Source organism: Eublepharis macularius, chromosome 4 (genome assembly GCF_028583425.1).
Source record: "Eublepharis macularius isolate TG4126 chromosome 4, MPM_Emac_v1.0, whole genome shotgun sequence".
NCBI classification, from domain to species: Eukaryota; Metazoa; Chordata; class Lepidosauria; order Squamata; family Eublepharidae; genus Eublepharis; species Eublepharis macularius.
This window is the reverse complement of record NC_072793.1, coordinates 79,541,078-79,563,190: the sequence shown is the minus strand read 5'-3', so window position 1 is coordinate 79,563,190 and position 22,113 is coordinate 79,541,078. Positions and strand designations below refer to the sequence as shown.

At 40.4% G+C, this 22,113-nt stretch overlaps 1 protein-coding gene across 1 annotated transcript in view; it reads left to right on the top strand.

Moving 5' to 3' along the window:
- ADAMTS2 (ADAM metallopeptidase with thrombospondin type 1 motif 2) overlaps window positions 1-12,599 on the top strand; it is a 361,463-nt gene extending 348,864 nt beyond the window's left edge. Inside the window, exon 22 of the mRNA XM_054976819.1 lies at window positions 4,869-12,599. Coding sequence (XP_054832794.1) covers window positions 4,869-5,332 — 464 coding nt within the window. The 3' untranslated portion in view covers window positions 5,333-12,599. The remainder of the gene's footprint in view (window positions 1-4,868) is intronic.
- Window positions 12,600-22,113: the final 9,514 nt, after the last annotated feature.

Genomic DNA, 22,113 nt, shown 5'->3' with positions numbered 1-22,113 from the left:
TTTAGTGAATTTTACAGAAGATCATTGTCTCCTTCTGAGTTTGATCTAACAAGACTTTGATTCCATAAACAGACAGGTTAATGCAAGTTCAAGATAACCAAAGAAACACCTTTTGTTTTCTTCCTACTCCTCCCCACAAATGCATAAATGGCTTAATTGAAGGAAACTTGTTTTAAGTCTTATAAAATAGTGCAAAAAATTCAAAAAGAGTAGCTACACTGATATGTTTGCCAGTTAAATACACATCTGTTTTACTTAAGCAGAGGATGAGTGAATATACCGTGTATCCTTATAAAATCCATGAATGCCTCTGAATTTGAGTAGGTTGTGTTATATGTTGCAATGTGCCTGTGAGCCTGATACTCATGTTGCTCTACCTGCAATGCTGTTCTAATAGCCCTGCTGTGTTATGGTTGCACCCTCCCCTAGAAGCTTTGCAACTGCACATTTGAAACTTTTTGGAAGCAAAGGATTGGATCCAGCAATTTATTAGCAGAAGGTGCTGCAAGTAACTTTCCCCTCACCCCAGCAGCTACATCCAACCTCCTGGCCCCCTTCTGTAGGCCCACAGCAAATGTGACTGCTGCATAAAGTGTATTGCAACTTTCATTCAGTAGCATATCAAGGCATGATTACTGGGTCATAGGTCTCATTTTCTCAGTAAAATGAACTAGTAAAAAATACATATAATCAGACTGCAGCCCAATGCACTGTGAATTAAGAACAATCTTTCAAGAGTAAACATGTGCATCCAGTTTTACAAGGCTGCAAGCACATGGATTCATTTCCTTCCTGAGAATTTGGAACGTTGCTCTATCTGGCAGAACAATGTGCTTCCCAATGAGGCATGCAGCCAAGTGATCCAAACTTTTATGCTAGCTTCTCATCTCTTCCCTAGCCCCTTCTTCCTAGGAATAGTTGTTGTGTGTGCATGCATATGCTCTTTTTAAAAGCTTTCCCAAAAATTAGATTTTGAAGGCATGGTTATGCTCATCCATATTTTGAGATAAGTATATGAGTGAACACAAGAACAAAAACATGTGCCTATTTCTCAAAGAAGAAATGAATTTTGCAGGACCTCAGGATCTGTTTTGCAAATGGGTTTCCTCTGGGAAATGAATACATTTGTTACCTTCTTCCCTGTATGTTTGTATGCATATCATGGCTGGGCAGGATACAAAAAATACCCTTAGATGTCGATTGATACTTCATCTAAATAAAAAACGTCTACCCCACTTTTGCACTTTCTTTTGCTTTACATTAATTTTAAGTGTAGGTTTGGATTCTCCATAGTCTGTGCATCACACTGATAGGTTTTGCGTCTGCACAAACCTTCAGTTTGGAAATTTCTGCAGCTAGCTAGCTTTTAGAAATGAAAACCCTCTCCTTTCAGAGGCATCTCCTTGACTATGTATGCCCAAGGGAGAGGAGTGGTATCTCCCCTTAGTTCTTTTTCATTCGCCACAGCAGCTGCTGTGTTTAGGAACTTTCTCTTCAGAGATTCCTTCCAGGTAAACTAGTTTTTTCTCCTCAAAATAAGAACACGGAGTGTTGTTCTTTCCCTCCTTTTTTTGCTCCAGTTACTTCCAACCTTTCTAGCCTTTCTTGATTCTGTGGCACAGAAGACAACTTTTTAAAAATGTTGGCAGTGCAAAGGAAAGTCATCATTGACATATTACCATGTTCATTGTCTCCAGTGCAAACTCTCATTGAAAGATGGCCATGTCTCCTGTCTTAGCCAGGCTCAGAGATTTGCATCCACTGTTGAGATCTGCATCCACTGCCTGAAACTTTCTAAATAGGTAAGGCGCAACCGATCTTCTTAGTTGTGAGGCATTTTAGGGAGCAGAGGCAGCATTCAACAAATCTGCACTGACTACATAGAAGCCCATCTGCTCAGTATCATACTGTCTTCTAATGCTACAGCCCTCAATACCAGCCTTCTTGGTATTGACCAAGCAACAGACCAAGCACAGGGGCAGAAGCACCAGGCCGGTTCAGTGTTGGAAGTGAGGAAGAAGAAACACAGCAACAACATTCACTCAAATTAGATGCTGCCCAGCCTCAGTCTCAGCCTCTGGGGTATGTTTGCCTAAGTATTTCAGCAGACACAGTCCAGGAACCACCGGATCCTATCAGAGACATAATTCTTGATTCTGTTTACTAATAATATTCAATCCCCAAAATCCAACTTATGGGATCCTTGTCCAAAGACCAATTTGGAAATTCTCCACCACCATAGAAGTGCTCCACCACCATTGACGAGTCCTAGGGATTGATCCCCATACCACTTGAAAGATCCTGTCTCTTCTAAGATTTCATCACCAGATTCCTGGAGACAACATCATCAGCCTTGGTATTGTACAATCCAGGTACATAGGATCTGTTATCTCCCCTTGCTATCCTCCTTAGTACAGGGAACACAAAAATCATTGCTTCAGAGTCAGGGATCAGTACTGAACAGCCTCTTCCCAGAATTTTTACTACATACATTTGTAATGTACCAGTAGCTGTCCTCTTTGGTTTCATTGCATGTTCAACAACATCTACCTTCCATCCTATCAGTTACTTTCTAAAGTACTGGATATACTTGCAATTTTTCTTATAATATACGAAGACATTTATACTTGTAAATTCCAGAAATATGCCAAATCATACAACTTTATAAGCTGATTAAGTTATAAATCATGCATTTCATATTAGTAAATCAGTGAAAGAAGTTTACTTTGATAGAAAATTATTGCATATATTTCAATTTCCCCTAAATTTTCTTTAAAAACCCTTTCTTGTGGCTTTCCTGTGCTCAGACATCTCTTTCCTACCAAATTTTGTTGCTAGGTTTCCCTTGAATCTGGGCCTAGTCCCCACATTTATTTAACACACTGCCTGATGTGTCGACAGCCAGGCATTCCCTGATTACCTGTAGGACATTGTCATCCTAGCTAGGCAGAACTAGCTCTTGCAGGAAACACTGTACTTCTTCCTGTGCTACCAAGCCCAAAAGAAGGGCAAAAAGTAGCTTCCCAGCAATTCAGTCCCTAGATCACAGCTACCCTCATGCTCTGCTGTTAGCTGACCAATAAGACACTGTATTACAGTGGAGTTGTCATCACCAGATCTTAGACTTCTTCTGAACAACTATCTGGGCCTAGTCCACCTTCATAAAACCTAGATGTCAGAGCCAGAGCAGATGGGTCCTTTCAGGGCAGTGTTCAATGTGCTCTTTTCTTAAGCATGCCTGTACACACTCTGGTAGGTCAGCATTCTAGTCTTTTTCTATCATGTGATGTACAGAGACGGTGAAGAATGAAAACAGTTTGCTTACCTGTTACTGATATTTTATGAGTGCTCCTCTGTGCATTCACATAACCCACCCTCCTTCTCCAGAACAAATGCTTTTATTTTGCCATGGCATTGGATGAAACTGAGCAAGGAGATGCAATTCTTCCTCCTTAGGCATGCACAGTTCAGACTGTGCCTTTGAAAGAGGATTTTCATGCAACCCCCCCCCCCCAGCTCTAGCAGTTTCTGAATCAAAGCTCCGCCATCCCATTTTTGCTGTTCCTTTTTGCATTATGTGAATTTTGAAAGTACCTTTCATCACATTGCAATCCTTCAGTTACTTAGCTATGTAAGTAATTGATCCCAATTTACTCATTCATATTAGCAATGGTAAATGTGTCATTTTCTATGGATTTAATATTTAATGCACTGAAGACAATAGAAAACAGAACCAGCTTCATCTGTATTGCATAAAAGCTTTACTCAGGCAGGGTTTCCTTTGATGCATTCACCTCTTACAGACTGAGATTAAAAGATTATAAAGTTGGATTGCTACTCTGCATTTAATAATTTCCTGTAATTGTGAGTGACATTAGCTATATTTTTTAGTGACAAAGAATGGAGCAATAGATAATACTCAGTATCCTAGGATTATGCAGAAGGTTTTATAGAAGCAATTATGCCTGAGAAGGATGTGATTATGGGTTAATTCCTCACCACACCCTAAAGGCCACACTGCCCGGCCTGATACAACAGAAGCAGAAAGTAGAAGCACACACAGTGCATCAGCCCAAAGATGTGTGTAAGAGAACAAATTTGGTTTGCTTAGTTTGACAAATATTTTTGTTAGAGTTATCATGTTCTCATTTTTTGCTATATTTTTTTGCTATATTTTGCTATATTTTCAAGCTCTTTTTCTACTATAGATTAAAATTAACCTCCATTCCAAGCATAACCAATTCTAGTGTAATGGGGCCAGTATCTTATTGCCTCAGAATTCCCTATCTTGAGGCATCAGTTGCCCATCTTCAGCGGGGCAAATTCAAGGTTACCATTTAGGGGCAGAATTTTAACATGGCTTGCATGTGAAAAGATGTTGGAAATGCTGCCATATGTTGTCAAGCCACACAATTCCTGTAATGTACAAAAGGCACTACATAAACCATGTGGACTCCTTGAAGCTTCCATATTCAGGATCACTGCTGATAGGATAGTGTCATATTTGTATGGAAATTCTCCATGAAATCAGGACAATTCGTGTGGTGAGTGGTTCTCTCATGTTTTAAGGATCACATGGAGTCTAATTGCTTTTATACAGTAGCCATAAGATGCCAGTTTGAGGCTAAGAAGGCCTTGAAGCCACAGTTTTTGGGAACATAATTGACTGTTTTATTCTTTGCCATGTCTATCTCATGAAAATTTGGTTACTATATAAAATTTCAATTGAAGTTTTTTTGACCACCAAGAATTTGAGAGAGCTTCAGTTTAGATATATTAAGCCTGCTGTTGTAAAAGCGTCTAAGTCAAGGTGTGCATAATCCTGTATCCTGTTTACAGCATACATATTATTCTGTTTTTTTTTCCAGAAGAACGTTGCCAAGGAGACAAGTCAATGTTTTGTCGCATGGAAGTTCTCTCACGATACTGTGCAATACCTGGTTACAATAAACTGTGTTGCAAGTCTTGTAATATGTATAGTAACAAAACGGGAAGTGACAATACAACAGAATCCAATCATAGTAAGATTAATGATATTGAAGAGAACTTCACTCCCACTCATTCAACACGTGTTGAAGTTCATATCCCCCACCCTTCTTCAGGGCCACCAGTTGTTTCCAAGATAAATATCACCAGTTCCAATGCAACGGAAGATCAGCCAGAAGTTAACGCAGTGGACGTTCCATATAAAATCCATGGACTAGAAAATGAAGTACCACAACACAACATCATCTTGAGGAGGAGGCTACCCTATGAAAGGACAAAGAACCAGAGAATTCAAGAGTTGATTGCTGAGAAAAGGAAAAGAGAGCTGCTCAGGAAACTACATTAAAATGCAAATATAACACACGCACATATATTTCTCTCTTATAGAGATGTTAACCAACACCACAGTAATGCCAATGTCATCAAAGAGACTAGCTAATAACAGTGGTGCTATGGCAGACATGCCAAATGCTATAGCTTGCAACAAATGGAAATTTAAGGTTATTTAATTAAGGTTAAATATAAGGTTAAGGTATAATATAAATATTATAATAATGGCTAGGGTGAGAGGTTGCCACAAAAAACCTAGTGCAATATCTTTATGCATTTCACTGCATCCACAGGAACAGTGCTATGGTCTACAGGGTTCTCAGTTTTTATGGGCCCTCATGCTCTTTCAATATGTGCTTGAATCCAATGGAATGTTACTGGGATAAAATCAGTAAGAGATGCTAATAGATTGATCCCACATCCTCAGTGATGTTTGGAAGCATCTACTGCACCCTATAAAACCTCACCTTTAGGAAAGTAGATATTTGCTTTTTTAAAACATTACTCTTATTTGGAAATGTTTAGTTAATTTCAGTGGATTGGAGGGCTTAAGTAGACGAGCAGATCTTCCTGGTGTTTTAAAAAGGCCAGCAGCAGCTGTATGGGGCCCCAGTTCAGCCTGGGATTACAGCATGGAGGGAGACCATCACATGATTTCACCAATCAAAACTGCCACCACTCTATGCTATTACTAGTCTTGAAATGGGGGGGGGGGGAGCCAGCACCTAGTTTTTGCCTGTTGTTTTACCTTCCCAGGGCTAATAACAGTGCAGGGGTGGGGGTCTGATTGGCAAAACTGCATCAGCATGGAAAAATTAAATCCCTTCTTTCCCGCTGCTATCGGCCTTTTTTAAAAAACAGAAAGATCTGATCAGCATTTTTGTCTGCTTCTTTTCTTACTTTAGAGTTAATGTATCCGGATCCAGTATGTCAGTCGTGTCTCTTTTTCTATTGTGTTCAGTGGTGCTACTCCCATTCTCAGGTGGCAGCAAAGAATATCACTGCAAGATCAAGAATCTAATTTAGACTCCGTTTCAGGAATCAAGTTTAAATACATGCCTCATGTTAACCACTTTGAAAATAAAGTAGGTACGTGGTTATGTTATTTATCATACAAACTCCAACAGGTGAGAGAGTATGCTGTTTCAGCCTGTATTAGGAAGGAAAAGATAATTATGCTACTGAGTACAATATAATAGATCAAGGTACCCTGTAATATTATCATTTCTTGCAGAAGGAAATGTTTACATACGAGCATTGGTTGTTGCTCCAGTAAAAGGTATCACTATTAGTATTGCCAACAGGCCTGTAGAAAAATGTTCTGTCCCTTTAATAGAGGCTTAACATGTGGAAATAGGCAAGTGAAGCTTTTTATGTCATGAAGGTAAATAACATTGCCCAGTAAATAATATTCCATTAAGCCTCTACTAAAGGAACAGGGTGGGTTTTCCAGGCTTGTTGGGGGACTCTAATCACTGTTTCTGCTTTCTTATTCTCACAATTGGGGACCAACACAACCTCAACATTCCTTAATCTATTAAGCCCCATTGACTTTGGATAAACTAGTCACTTACTAAAATATAGTGTTTTCTATTTATGCTTCCGGTATATGCATGTTCCAATTAGGTGAACGCATCATAACAAAACATTTGAAATAATCATGAATATGTTAAGCCACTGGCTCACACTAGATTACCCAAATCACTCCAAATGTCATTTTTGTTTTAAAACACAAATATTTTGTAGGCTTAAATACTCACAGTGCAGTTACCAGTGTTTAACATTTTAGATCGTTTCCCACAACCTTTTAAATGACTGGATTTCCCTTTTGTTTCAATTGGTGCTTTTGAGAAGAAAATGTTTCTTTATTACATTTCCTGCAGTGCAATGTTATGTCATTGTGGTGACAGACAACTTGTATTATCATTAGTTCATTAGAACAGTTCTATTATAGCAGAAGCAAACACTTGTCATTGTGTACATATATAAAGATATATGAATACACAGTACCGGATCTGCTTAGATCTTAGCAGGGTAGAGTGTGACTGCGCTTTGAGTACTGGTTTCATCTCACAGCACTTTCTGAAGGCTTGTACAGATATAATTGTCATCACAGTTTGTCACTGCTCATTTTGTTCAAAGGCAAAGGCACAGCCCAGCCTTAAGCATGCTTTTCTCACAATTAATTTCAGTGGATCTTCTTAGTAAGTGTTATAGATCCAGAGGAGTTAGCCATGTTGGTCTGTAGTAGCAAAATCAAAAAGAGTCCAGTAGCACCTTTAAGACTAACGCTTATGCTACAGTAAAATTGGTTAGTTTTAAAGGTGCTACTGGACTCTTTTTGATCTTAGTAAGTGTGTTTGTGCTTCCAACTTTTAGATCAGACTTCTATGCCTTCTGGCTTGTGAATATCTGCATAAAATTTTAGGCCATCCATCTTACATAGCGAAATTAAAGCTTGAGCCAATTGTATGAAGACAATTAAGAATTAAAAATATTCTTAGAAATGTGTACTGCTTTAACTAGATGTGAAGGGAAAAGAGCACAATTGCAGATTTTGGGTAACAGCATTGCTAATGGTTCAGGATTCGCATGGACTGAAAAGCTAGTTTATGGCTTTTGTTTTTCTTGTTCAAAAAATCTGTCCTGCCTTTTCTTATCAAAAATGAATGCTCTGAAGTGACTGCAAGGTTGTTGAGAGTGTTCTTGCCTTCAGAAAATGTAACTGAACAAGAACCCCAACAGACTTCAGTGGTGGCTCACCAAAACCATTCAGTTTATTGCACATAAGGCTACTTTTTCATTAGTATTTCATTAGTATTTCCTGGTCTCCCAATGGATAATATTATTTCCTTCCAATTCAGCTAGATCCAGTAAAATGATGTGGGGGACATCAGATAATTATCATGTAACTCTTTTTTAATATACATTAGCTATAGAGCCTGGTATACAACATAGGATTGGCATCACATTTGAGCAATATATTCCTGCTTAGACTTTAGCCTTTTCACTTTCCTTTTTAATATGTCTCATCCCTGAACTATTTCATGTGCAACAGCTACTCCTGCTGGATGTGGATGTACATTCCGATATGCATTTTAAAAGATGCTGTTATCCTTATGGACACTTGAGTATCCTTATGGACACTTGAGGATGAGCATGCAGATGCATATCTGGACCTACATAAACTGCTTGTTTATAGGTGTACTGTTACATGTGGGTTTCCCTTGCTGGACTGGAAGAATCAGAATAGTTAAAGTAAATTGTACGATTATATCATATCAGAACATATCAAATACACAGCTTCTCAAAGTTACAGAGCCAGTAGGGCATTGTAAGATTCACTTCTTGTCAGAAAAAAAAGTTAATTTCATATTGCATTTTATCTACCATGCCCCTCCCATACATTCTTATATTAATGCCTATAAATATACTCAGGGGTCATTTCGCAAAAAAGAGTTGGAGGAACTTATTAGCATAACTGATTTGCATATGCCACACCCCCTGGCATCATTTATCCTAGCTGTTTTGGACCCAATCCTGGCCATTCAGGGCCAAAATTGGGCCCAAAATGGCAAAAGGGGGCTGAAAGGGGCCCAAAATGGTCAGGATTGGGCCACTGCTGAGCAGGAAAGTGACCCACCACCCATCAGAGGCCCAATCCGGGGCATTTTGGCCCCAATCCAGGATGAAATGGGCCCAAAATGGCCGAGAGTCAGGTGGGCAGCACCACCTGACATGTGAGCTCTTTGGGGAACTGCTGGAACTGTGTTCCTGCACGTTCCCCCTCGAAATGAGCCCTGGATATACTCACATGACAACTTCAGCTCATAAAATAGCAGCACTTTCTGGGAATGGCCTCTTGTTATCATTTGATGTCTGTCCTAATTAATCTTGGTGATGTTTGGAAGTCTCTTCTCTTTGCTATATAAACCTGCTATAAAAAGCATCCCACTCTTCCTCCAAGGAACTCAAGAGACTGTGTACATGGTACTCCTTCCATTTTATCCTCACAGTAATCCTGTGTGGCAGGTTAGGTTGAAAGAGAATACTTCATCCAAGGTCACCCTGGGAGCATCATAGCTGACTAGGGAATCCTTGTCCGACAGTCTAATAACCACACCATACTCCGTACACTGCTTCCCTTTCCATTTATTGCAAACGTAGCATTTTAATCTGAAATCTGAAGAAATAAATCCATCTGATTAAGTACATAGAAAATACCAAGTCAAATATAAAGCCACATTTTAAACATTATGTATGGTGCCATTTTTTTTTCTTTTATGATACATTTCCTTGACATATGAAAAGCACAAATTTTGGGCTCACATTAACTGCACATACTTTCCACATCAATAATATTCAAAATTAGTATATAAAAAAGGTTTTGAACATTTTTTTTCCTGTTCAATTTCTGATGATTCTTGACTAAATTCTGCTCCTAGTAGTGGCACTGTTATACTTGAAGTATCATTTTGCCATGATATTTCATAATGCAGCACTAGGCATGCTACTTTTTCTTTATATATCTTTTTTGCGGGCCCCTTTGCCCTTGAAATGCAACATGGCTGACAGAACTGAAATAGGACCAGTTTTTCCAATCAGAGCATGCCTGTAGTAGGAAAAGCTGCAGTTTTTGCATTCCTGCTTGCAATGGCAAAGGAAAACTGATTGTCTGTGTGTGTGAGAGAGAGAGAGAGACTGACAGACAGACAGTAGTACAGTTCTGTTCAATGTTGACATTACACAGTGGCCGTTTCCACACACGTTGAATAATGCACTTTCAATGCAATTTAGTTATCCTTTAGAAGTGGATTTTTTGTTCCACACATGGAAAATCAGTTATAAATGTTCACTAAAGCGTTTTGAAAGTGGATTATCCAAAGTGTGTGGAAGCAGCCAGTAACAGCAGAACAGTTCTGTTCAACATTAATATTATGGGTCTAGTCTTGCTAGTGGACTAAGAATGTATTCACCTTTTAATTGACGAGTTCCAGGAGCTACCATAATGGATGACAGTTTATTTTGTCTTCTGTGTGTATGAACAGCTGCTCTGTTGCCTCCTCCCCTCTAACTCTCCTACTCCTTTCATCTGCCGTGTCTTTTCTGTGGGTAGAAAACCACACATTGACCAAACATACATATTTTAGTTTAAATTTTTATTTTATGAAGAGTGACTACTTTTTTTCTCTCAGGAGCCAGAATGCTGACAATTTTTCTCTCAGGAGCCAGAATGTTGACAATTCAAACATAAGATAACTTCTTCACAATTCATATGTCTATGAAAACTAGAGATGCAGCTAAGTCCTAATTAAGAAGAAAAAAAGGTGGCTGAGATAGAATCTTCTGCTTGGCCTAAACAACTTGGTCATTTCTTTTGTGACAGAATAACTAGGTGGCTAATTGTTCTTTGATGCTTTAATATGTGGTTGCTTATTGTGCTGTGAAGCAACATCTAGGGGTTTTTTAAAATCATGCAATGCCTTCTATACATTCGGTCACTAGCCAGTTTAATATTACAGTTTCGTGCAGAGCATAGCTATCTATGGCTGTGGTACAAATAAAATACATTTGTTCCCATTGGCTTTAGTTTCCAGTATTACAATAGTTCAGAAGATGTGGAATGATTCTAGTCACAATCCCCAAATGGCACGTGGTCCGCATACTACCAAGGGAAATGAATTCTAAATTTAGATCCTAAAAATGCATTGTTCCGCTAGGGTTGCCAACTTAAAAAAAATTAGCTTATTTCTGTCCTTATAGCAATAGCTTAATCCATAAATGTTAGCAGGGCTACAATGCTCATCTCTATGCTGTGAAAAACTTCAGTGGATTGTTTTTGAAGCTTGGAATGATTTTGAATTTCTCATCTCTACTGCTTTGACTGGAACATCCCAACTTCGATTCCTCTTGTCTTCTGCAAACTGAACCTGTGATTCATGATTTTCACACCATGTTCTGTTTCTTCACTCTGAATTTTCCCCTCCAAAATTATTTGTGTGCTTTGTGTGCCAGTAAATCAGCATTGTACCTTACATGTATATTATATATATGTGACGTATATGGTATATGCAAATACCATATAAATTATGTACAATATGCATACACAATATGCAAACTACAAAACCAGCAGCAAAAAGCAGAGAACTGAAACTGTTCCCAAAACTAGGTATCAACCAACCAGTCAATCTTCCAAAGATATGCTGTGGTTTAAACATCAGAGCAGGATAGGATTTGTTTGAGTCAGTTGAACTCCTACATTCAACATTCTTAAACATAGTCCATGGTACTTGGATTACCACTGTTCCATTTATTTTCTCTTTGTGGCAACCTGGAAAAGAAGACCTTTGCTCCAGCTGCATTTCATTTTATCCACTAAAACCACACCTTTAGTGATTCATATACTTGGATTGTCAAGGCTAAGCTCTTTGTTTTACTATTTACCTTCATTTATCAGGTTTAAAGGATTCCGTTCATTAACTGTATTCTCTGGGAACCAGTTTAGGGTCTCTTAACACAACCACCCAGTACATGATAGCTACATGAAAATCTTGCAGATGCTAGATTTTTGCCTGGACTAGCCAGTGGCAGATGCCCCATCACACTGTGCAAGACTCCACTTTAAAATGACGTTTGCATAAAGACAATAGCTGGATTCTGTACACCACAGTTACATTTGCACAACTGGCTGGCCTTGGCTAAGAGACAGTAGTTGCAGGATTTTCACTGGCTACCACCTTCCCTGCTGTGTGAACAGACCCTTGGATGTCTTATGGAAAGAGTCTTTAAATGGTGCTTTGCCCAGTACTCAAAGGTTTTTTTTTTGTAATCTCCTTTATTATATAATGCATTTAATATTTTATTTACTCTCTGCACAGTGTTAGCTGTGTTCATATGGCACAGCCATTCACATACAACTCATATACTTTAACATCTGCTGCAATGAATAGCCATGAATTGTATATTAAAATGTATATACAAATCAGAACTTTTTATTTTATAATTTATTAAAGTCCAGATGTCTGGGGTTTTTTTGCAACAGTGTTTGACTTTTTAACTTGGACAACTCAGTTGACTTTCTTAATAACTTTAAGTATACAAAGGTCAGAGATTTCAAATTACAGCAAAGCTTGTTGCACCCATAACAGGGATTCAGCTGTGGTCAGAAGGTCAGAAGGTGAGCACAAAATGTTGGTATAGGAAATACATCCTATATTTTACAGCTTTTTGTATTTTATAGCTTCCAATAATTTTATATTTTACAGCTTTCAATAATAAACACTAATACTATCCTGGCCTCAAGGATTCTATGAGAAGAAAACTGCTTTAAGAAGGATGCTGTGTGTGTTCAAATTGTTTCCACGGCCATCAGTCACCTAGAAATGCCACTGGTGTGTCCTCTACTGAGATGTAAGACCACCCACCCCAGGCCCCTTAAGTATCCTCTTTGAGATGCAAAGCGACTACTCCCATCTAATCCTTGACTCTGGTTCCTGCCTGGACCCCAAGTGTAAATCAGTTGTAGCCAGGGTCCTGGAACATGGCCCTTTTGCTAAGAGGAATGAAAAAAATACCCTTTCTACATAAACCCAATTAGAGCAGAGTAAAATTCTTTCCTGGCTTCATTTATAAGTGGCTACTCAAAAAGAACATGATGAAAGAAAGGGAATTATTGTTTTGGAGGGGAGGGCGGGCAGTCCAGACATCATAGTGAAAAGGCCACAGCTACAAGCAAGTATTGTGTTTTTGACTCTATCTCCAGTTGTGGGTTTACCACCAAGTTGTTTGGTTTGCATTACTGCGAGTGCCTCTGGTATTGCAACTTTCCCTCAGCCGGCATTCACCGTGGAGATCTGGTTTCATATTACCATACAGCAAGAGTTCTCCCAGGCAGCAAGGGAAAAGAGTGGCTCAACAAATTATGCATAGCAGGAACATCTTCCAACCAGAACAATTTAGGCAATCTTTTCACAAACCAGTATCATCCTGAATGTTGCTCCTGTGCAGATGGTTCTACTTTCCATCAACCTCTCATTGGCTTTAAGAGGACTTTTTAATTCTATATAAACACATGGTCCTGTATTTACACGAACAATTTCATTCTCTGTAGCTGTGCAGATGAGCAGAGGCAATTTTGCTTATATATTTTGGAAGGCATGCGATTAGTGTAGAAAATAGGGGTGGAGGTTCAGACTAGGGGTGCACACTTTAAAAATTGGTATCATTGGGATCCAGGTATCCAAAATACCATAGATATCTGGTATGTCATTATGGTCCAATAATATCGATTTAGTATTCAGATCTGGATTTTATTCTGGCATCCAAATACATTTGGCTCCGTTATTCCCTATGGGGGAACATAACTGGTGGGGGGGGGGCGGTTTGCAGGTATGTATTTCAAGCAATCTGCACCAACATAGCAGCATCCCTGTCCACTACACAAACCCCAAGTGTCAATAAGATTGGATCCATGAGTCTAATCCTATGAGCCCCTGAACAAGCTTTCCACCATTCTCAATTGTTTCCTATTGAGGAAAAATCCCAAGCTGGTTGGAATTCAGGCAAAAAGCCCCTAACCTAACACACAGGTACAACCACTGGCCAAAGGCTCAGTTCCAATGCAAGCTTAACCAAGAGAGTTCAAAAGAACCAACGTCAAACCAGAGAATCCCAGCAGAACCAATGTGGAATCAGAGCATTTCAGCAGAACCAAACTGAAGCAACGGACATTGTTGCAAACAGAACAAGCATCACTCACAGAAGCCAGACAGAACCCAGGGCCAATGTGGTAACACTACAGAACAAAATACCAACATCAACCATCCATCACTACCACCAACCTGGCACAAGAGCTGGCAAAGGCAAGCAAACACAGCACACAGTAGCAACTTGGCATCAAATCACTCTCCAAAGGAAGGCCTCAGAAAATGTGAGGGAGGGGTAATTTTGGGTAACCCAAGTTCTTCTCTCTGTGCAGTCCACAGCCTACACTGTCACTCAACAAAAGGACAAAACATTCACAACTAGGGAGTGAGTCCTCACTTCCCAGAGTAGCAGAGGGCCACCAGTCTCTCTATCTAACCCTCACCTGTGAAACTGAGAGACCAGTTTCCAGCCCTACTGGCTATTCATCCAACAGTCAGCCTTGGCCAGTATGACACTTAGAGAATGAGTTCCACAAAACAATTAACTTGGCAGCTTGTAGCCAGTTATGCCAAGAAACTGGTTTAGACTGAAGTGCTGAAACCTAAATAAAACCGCAGAAGTATATTCAAATAGAATGTATTAACAAGAGTGCAAGAAATTACAAACATAGAAATGTGCAAGACAGGAAAGAAAACAACAAAGCCAAATAGCTACCCTGAAGCTCTACACAAGCTTTGATGCTACATTATCAAACTGAAGCACAAAACCCAAATCAGACTTCAAAGTCCAAAATCCAAAGAACAAGGGTTCTGAGCTTAGTTTTAAGTGGATAGCTGTGTTGTTCTTCAGTACAACAGCAGGATTTGATGGTTGTTGTGGGTTTTCCGGGCTGTATTGCCGTGGTCTTGGCATTGTAGTTTCTGACGTTTCGCCAGCAGCTGTGGCTGGCATCTTCAGAGGTGTAGCACCAAAAGACAGAGATCTCTCAGTGTCACAGTGTGGAAAAGATGTAGGTCATTTGTATCTACTCAGGAGGGGTGGGGTTGAGCTGAGTCATCCTGTAAGAGTTTCCCAGGGTGTGGAATGCTAATGGAGGGAGGCTTCACTGTATCCTGAGGAGGTTCTTTTGCATATGGATTGGTACTTGATGTGCTAATCTTCTCTGCAGGGCTATTGTCGGGGATAGAATGTTTTGTTAGCCTGGTGTTTTTCAGAACTGGAAACCATGCTCTGTTCATTCTTAAGTTTCTTCTTTCCTGTTGAAGTTTTGCTTATGCTTGTGAATTTCAATGGCTTCCCTGTGCAGTCTGACAAAGTAGTTGGAAGTGTTGTCCAGTATTTTGGTGTCCTGGAATAAGATACTGTGCCCTGTTTGCGTTAGGCTATGTTCAGCCACTGCTGATTTTTTTCAGGTTGTCCAAGTCTGCAGTGTCTTTCATGTTCTTTTATTCTTGTCTGGATGCTACGCTTTGTGGTCCCGATGTAAACTTGTCCACAGCTGCAGGGTATACGGTATACTCCTGCAGAGGTGAGGGGGTCTGTACTGTCTTTTGCTGATCGTAGCATCTGTTGTATTTTTCGGGTGGGTCTGAACACTGCTTGAAGGTTATGCTTTTTCATAAGCTTTCCCATCTGATCAGTAATTCTTTTGATATATGGCAAAAACACTTTTCCTGTAGGAGACTGTTTTTCCTTGGTTGTTTGATTCATCCTGGGTTTGATTGCTCTTCGGATTTCATTTCTGGAGTAGCCATTTGCCTGAAGTGCGTGATTTAGATGATTAATTTCCTCATTGAGAAAGTGCGGCTCACATATCCGTCTTGCACGATCCACTAATGTTTTCATTATGCCTCTTTTCTGTCGGGGGTGGTGATTGGAATTTTTGTGTAAGTACCGATCAGTGTGAGTTGGTTTCCTGTAGACCTTGTGACCTAACTGAAAGTTTGCTTTGCGGATGACCAAGGTATCCAGGAATGGGAGTTTTCCCTCGATTTCTTTCTCCATTGTGAATTGTATGTTCAGGTGGATGTTGTTGAGATGATTCAAGATGGGAAAGCTTATGAAAAAGCATAACCTTCAAGCAGTGTTCAGACCCACAGAGCACAAAATATAGAGCAGCAGGAATCCACCAGCACTCACACAGAACAAAAGGGAGAAGGGGGTGAATTAGAATGAAGGCACTAGCTTTGTCCCAAGCTGCTTGCAGCTGGCCTGATCCTAATTACCCAGTCAGAAACATTGCACATACTCCAACCCAAGATTCATTGCTCTAGATGATGTAATGTAGATGCAAGACTCCCTCTAGGTCTTACCTTGATGCTCTGATGTTATTTTGAACCTGTGTGTCAGTTTCACTCTGAAAACTGCAAAGTCATGCTGACAGTACTTTTCTGGAGAAAAGCCTTTGCAGCTTAACCAGTCCTAGAAACCTGAATAGCAAGAAACAGCCCAGGATAGGCCAGTTTCTTTACGAGCCTAGAGACAGAGCTGCAGAAGCTGTTCTTCGTCACTGGCCCTCCTGTTCCCTCCCACCCTCGCAAAGAAGAAAATTTAGTTCACACAACAACAACACAACAGCATGAGTGTATTAGGGCTATTTAAAATAAAATTGGAATAAAGTCGGTTAAGGGAACAAACCTTTCCTTCTCTCCCCACGCTCTCATGCTCAAAAATGATTTTTTTTAGGGGGGGGTGTCAGGTTCTGGTACAGGAAGCCAAAAAACTGGATAAAAATTGGTGTATGAAATATAGCACAACAAAGTCCCCTCATTTTAATTTAAGCCACCTCCCCAGTTGCTGCTTGAGAAACTCAGGAAAAAAGTTCCAAGTGGATGGCTGTGCAAGATGTGGGTCCAGCAGCACCTTCAAGACCAACTAGATTTCCAGGGTATGAGCATAGAGAGTTAAAGCTCTCTTTGTCAGATACATGGAGTGGAAAAAGTAGGAGTCTTTATAATCTAGGCAGAGGATGGGAGGAGTATTGTAAATTGGAGTGTCAGGAAGCTAGCTTAAAATACATTTTGTAATTAGGTTGATAGACCATGGGCATGAAATACAGAAAATTATCTTCTGTAGTGTGAGAAAAATCCAGTGTCCCAATTCAACCCTGGGGTGGTCCATTGTTCCAAAAAAAACTCAATTTCAGCAATCTTGTGTTGTAATTTTCCTTTGAAGTTTCTCTGCTTGAGAACTGCTATGCTTAGGTCAGTGATGGAATGTCCTGGCAGATTAAAATGTTCTCCCACTGGTTCTTGAATATTCTGATTTTTTAATATCAGATTTATGTCCATTTATTCTTTTGTGAAGGGGTTGACCCTTTTGTCCAATATAGAGAGTTGAAAAAAGAGTTTACACATATGTCAGTGCTCAGTTTACCTTCCATAAGTAAAAAATTGAATTGCCCTAAACTAAAAAAGGGCGATTGGTCTAATTCCTGAGAATTTCATCCCAACTGAGCCTTTTAGAGAAGTTACCCATAGAAAGCAAATGGACATGCCCATTAAAAGCAATGGAAACTGCTATTGGGTTCATTTCCTAATATGACTACCAATTCTAATTTTAGATAAATATTGCTGTCCTCATAAGCTAAAGAACAAATATTCCTGTCAAAAGCAAAGTGTATGAACAAAGAAAAAGATGATAGTGATGCAAGTCAGATTCATTTAGTAAATACAAAGAAAGAAATATTGGAATACTTCCAGACATTTCCTATTTACCACCATGAGTTTTAGTTACTTGCAGTATAAATGTTATATCATTAACTTACTCAGCTCTGGGCAGCAGGTCTTTTTTATAATTTTGATAGTGGAAACAAAGGAGGCATTAACAGAAAACACTGTAACTGAAGACAAAACCTGTATCTTATTAACATTTTCATATTGTATCCTGAAGTAACCACAAATAGCAAGTCCTTTCATGGAGAACATATTAGCAAACATGAAATTAACATTAATTTTATTCCGGCCAATTGCCTTGGTTCCATAAATTAAAACCACAGCTCCCCATGCTGAAGCTACAGAAAACAAAAGATTGTTTTTAAAATACTGAGTTTGTTCTTCTGTATCAGACAAGCCTCTTCAGACATGCATCTGATGCTTTGAAGAGCAGGGGAGACACCCGACGGCAACAACTAAAATGTCCTTGTTGTTAATTTTTAAGCCAGCCATGAAAATAACCCAACAGAAAGACATTAATGCTCCATGTTAAGGTGTCTTGGACTTAGCCCACAGCAGACAGATGTTCGACCACCTACAGCATATTTTTAAAGGATCTGGCATTGATTTGGTCCTGGAACCATAAGCATGTAGCAAGGATGAAATTAAAAGGCTGTTGCACAAAGTTTGCACTCTGTGGCACTGCTGTAAAGTTTTAAAGATTCTTCTTATAAGCAACAGACATGTGAGCAACACTCCAAGCACTAAACAAAATCTTGTTGCTGCTGTTTTGGTCACATTGGTATGGATGAGACAAAGGCCAAGGCCAGCCATGACAGGAAGCAGGCTGACCACCCACTTCAGAGGAAAGATTCCTGGCCACCATTAAAAGGCAGCAAATTTTAGTATTTAGTTTAATGTTGTATTTTTACCACTCTAAGGGATGCCATTTGGATCTTCTCCTCCACCAGCCAAGGAATATATTCCTTCTCCCACAAAAAAGTGAGGTGAACATGTGTGTGTGTGTGGTGCCCTCAAGTCATAGCTGACTTATGGTGACCCCTGGCGGTGTTTTCATGGCAAGAGACTATCAGAGGTGGTTTGCCATTGCCTGTCTCTGCAGCCCTGGTCTTCGCTGGAGGTCTCCCCTCCAGTTACTAACCAAGGCCAACTTTGCTTAACTTCTGAGATCTGAAGGCATCAAATTCTACTAAGATCTGTTTCTGCCCTCTCCCTTCTTTTGTGTACAAAAGCAGACTCAGGTAATTAGTTTGTTACAGGATGGGAAGTCTGTTCTCACTGTCCTCATCTCTATCCAGTCCTCTTGCTTCCAGAACTTACCATGACAGAAACAGGAAGATGGGATGGAGGTCTTAGAAGACTTGCCCATTGTACTGCCTGTACAAGTGTATAGTGGAGAAGGAAGGGAGAAATGGCTCTGAGATCAATGGGAACTCATCTATGTATGGCTTATTTGCTTGTGGGACAGAATATCAGCTGATTCCGCACACGTTGGATAATGCACTTCCAATCCTCTTTAGAGATAATTTGGAACTGAATTTTTTGAGTGTGAAACAAAAAATCCACTTCCAAACGATAGCTAAAGTGCATTGAAAGTGCATTATCCAACATGTGAAGAATCATAAAATGTCTGGGACCATTGCTGGAAAAAGCTTTCCCCATTTGCACTACAAAACAGATGAAGGAAGTCTAATAAAGAATGAAAACAATCTTTTGTGGTGCAATAAAAAATAAATTGAAAACAATCACAGATCAGAAATTTCAGACTGCAGTATGCTTATTCTAAAGCAAAAACAGTAACACATGTTATGAAACAGCGTCCATTGCAAATCTGACAACGTCAAGAACTATTGCCCCCACCATTTATCTAACTTATTTGATTACTGCCTACAGATTGCTAGAATGATATAATACAGAGAAGGGGCTCTAACCCACTCAGGTAACATATGAACCAGCCCATAACCTACAATCCTGCACAGAGTCAGTGAAGACAGTGGAAGTTTAAAAGTATAACTATACAGAGAATTGCTGCTTTGAGGAATTGCTGTGGGCAGGACTGTGGTGCTCGTGGTGCGGTGCTTGTGTTGCAGTGCATCTAGCCTGGTATAAGAAACTTAATAGCCCAAAGCCAAGTTTTTGGTACAAATGACTGGACTCAGGTTCAAAAATGTAACTGTTTTCAGGCTCTGGCTGAGCTAGATATGTGGCGGCTGGGCTGATTAGAAACATATGTGGAGTAGTCTCTGAGTCCCCAGTGTTTTGACCTTGAGAGACTGTTCTCAAAGAGGCCTCATGTCCACTCCCTGGATTTTCACACATCTGAAACACTAATTAATAGCTTTGCCCTGGTTGGCTCTTGAGTTGCCGGGTGATGCACTGAGTCCTAAGAAAAGACAGCTTCTCAGCTCACCCAGTTCCCATCTCCATCATGCAAGTATGCCAGAGAGAAGGTGAAGGCCTCAGCATGTCCCTATGCCAACCCAGGTAGGCATGGGAGAGGCCTCATGCTCCAACAGACAGGTGGGATGAGCAACGTATGGATGCAAACAGAGATGCTTAGGTAGCTAGCGCTCATGTTTTTAGCTAGGCAGATTTTATGTAGCATCTCTAAGGGTTTCTTATTTTAATGTCTGTTGCCTGTGTAAGAGTGTTTTATGCTTTCTGCAAACAGTCCTGAAACAAACAAATAACTTTCACTTAAGCTGAGTCTGAAATTCATGACTTAGGCAAGGGTAAACCCCAGAATGAACCCAGAGATTGGAAAGACAAGGCCTTTGGGAAAGGCAGAGCTTTCAGTAGCTGTGATTAGTGCCCCAAATTAGGAGGCCTGTGGCAGCTATCCCTTCACCTGGGCCATTTCCAGACGGCTTACCTGCCTCCGGACCGTCGCGCCATGTTACGGGGAAAACGCAAAATATCACGTTTTCTCGCACGAGTTTTGCGCAACATTGCGCAAAACTCGTGCGAGAAAACACGGTATTTCGCGTTTTCCCCGCAACATGGCGCGACGTTCCGGAGGCAGGTAAGCCGTCTGGAAACGGCCCTGGTTCAAACAAAGCTCTGTGATCCTGGTTTGATTTTTCCAAGGTCGCTTCCACACATCCTTAATGGGATGGCCTGCCAACGGAACTTTGGCGGGTTATCTCACTCGTTACACGCATCATCATTTCCCATGAGCAAGCAGGTCGTGATGATCCCACTTTTTAAGTGTTTTTTGTGAAACTTGTTTTAGTTCATTTTCATTTTTGATGCAGGTTTTTCCACACAATTATCTAGCGTATCAATGCATATGGATGCTTTTTAGCATTTTTGAAGCGCCCTCCCACAAATCTCCAATCCTTCCTCTCGCCATTACCCTTCCCACATATGCATCTAGCTTGCATGCACGATTGTATAATCCCCCCCTTTTTAACTTTTTTAAATGGTCCTTGCGTTATTACAATATCTATGTATACAAAGGGAATCATACTGCAGTGCTTGCTACATTGGATCACTCAGCAATCAGTGTATCAGTCTAGGAACAACATTGAGAACGAAATGCCATTTCTGATTTTATTTCAAACTAGCAATAAGGCCTATTATTTGGGAAAATACAACAGGCCCTGGCAGTGCTACCCCTCTCCACGCCTCTCCCCATGGCATCAGTCAAAAGGGGGGATCGGGGAAGAGAGCAGGGGCTCCCTCCAACCCCTTGGTCACCGCTTGGCTTGTGCACAGCCCTCCCAAGGTCCGATAGAGGTGCCGGGGTACCCCACCCCCATTGCTGTAGGACTTTGGGAGGGCATCGCCACTGCACTGAGCCTTCCCATGGCCGCAATGGGCCCTTCCAGGCCTCTGGAGGTCCCAAGGAGGCAAACCATTTTGCCCCCCACTAGCTTCTTATCCCTGCATACTGTGCCTCCATGGGGATAAGGAGTGAATGGTGAGGATATAGTAGGATATGGAATTGTGCGATCACGCTACTCTACTGTTCACATATTTATTAAACACTTTTGCATTTAAATCTTCAAGCAGGAAAACAACAGTAGAGAACGGAGTACTGTGCATGCTCAGTTTCTACAGAAGCTGAAAGACAAGACAATGGTATAGCACAATCCCACATGCACTCCAAAAAAAAAAAAAAAGGAAAGGTGGCAGGAATGCACCAACGTCATTTGTGATGAGGCACAGATAAAGAACACGTTTTCTGTTTTGGGACCTCCCCGCCCCCGCAACAAACGCCCACAAAACATGCATGAGGATGATGCATGTGGAAGGTGAGTTCTCAAAGCGGATTGGGAAGACACGGCTTTGGAACAGAGAAAACCAAAAAAAATTGGAGCGTCTGGAAGCAACCCAACATTTGGCAAGTCACAATTTCGATACATATCTTAAATGAATGTTGGAATTGGAAGCTTTACAGTCGATCAGCCACTAGATGGTGGCATAAGACTGCAAATGGATTAATGTCGGCTGCAGAGCGGCTGCTGTACTGGGC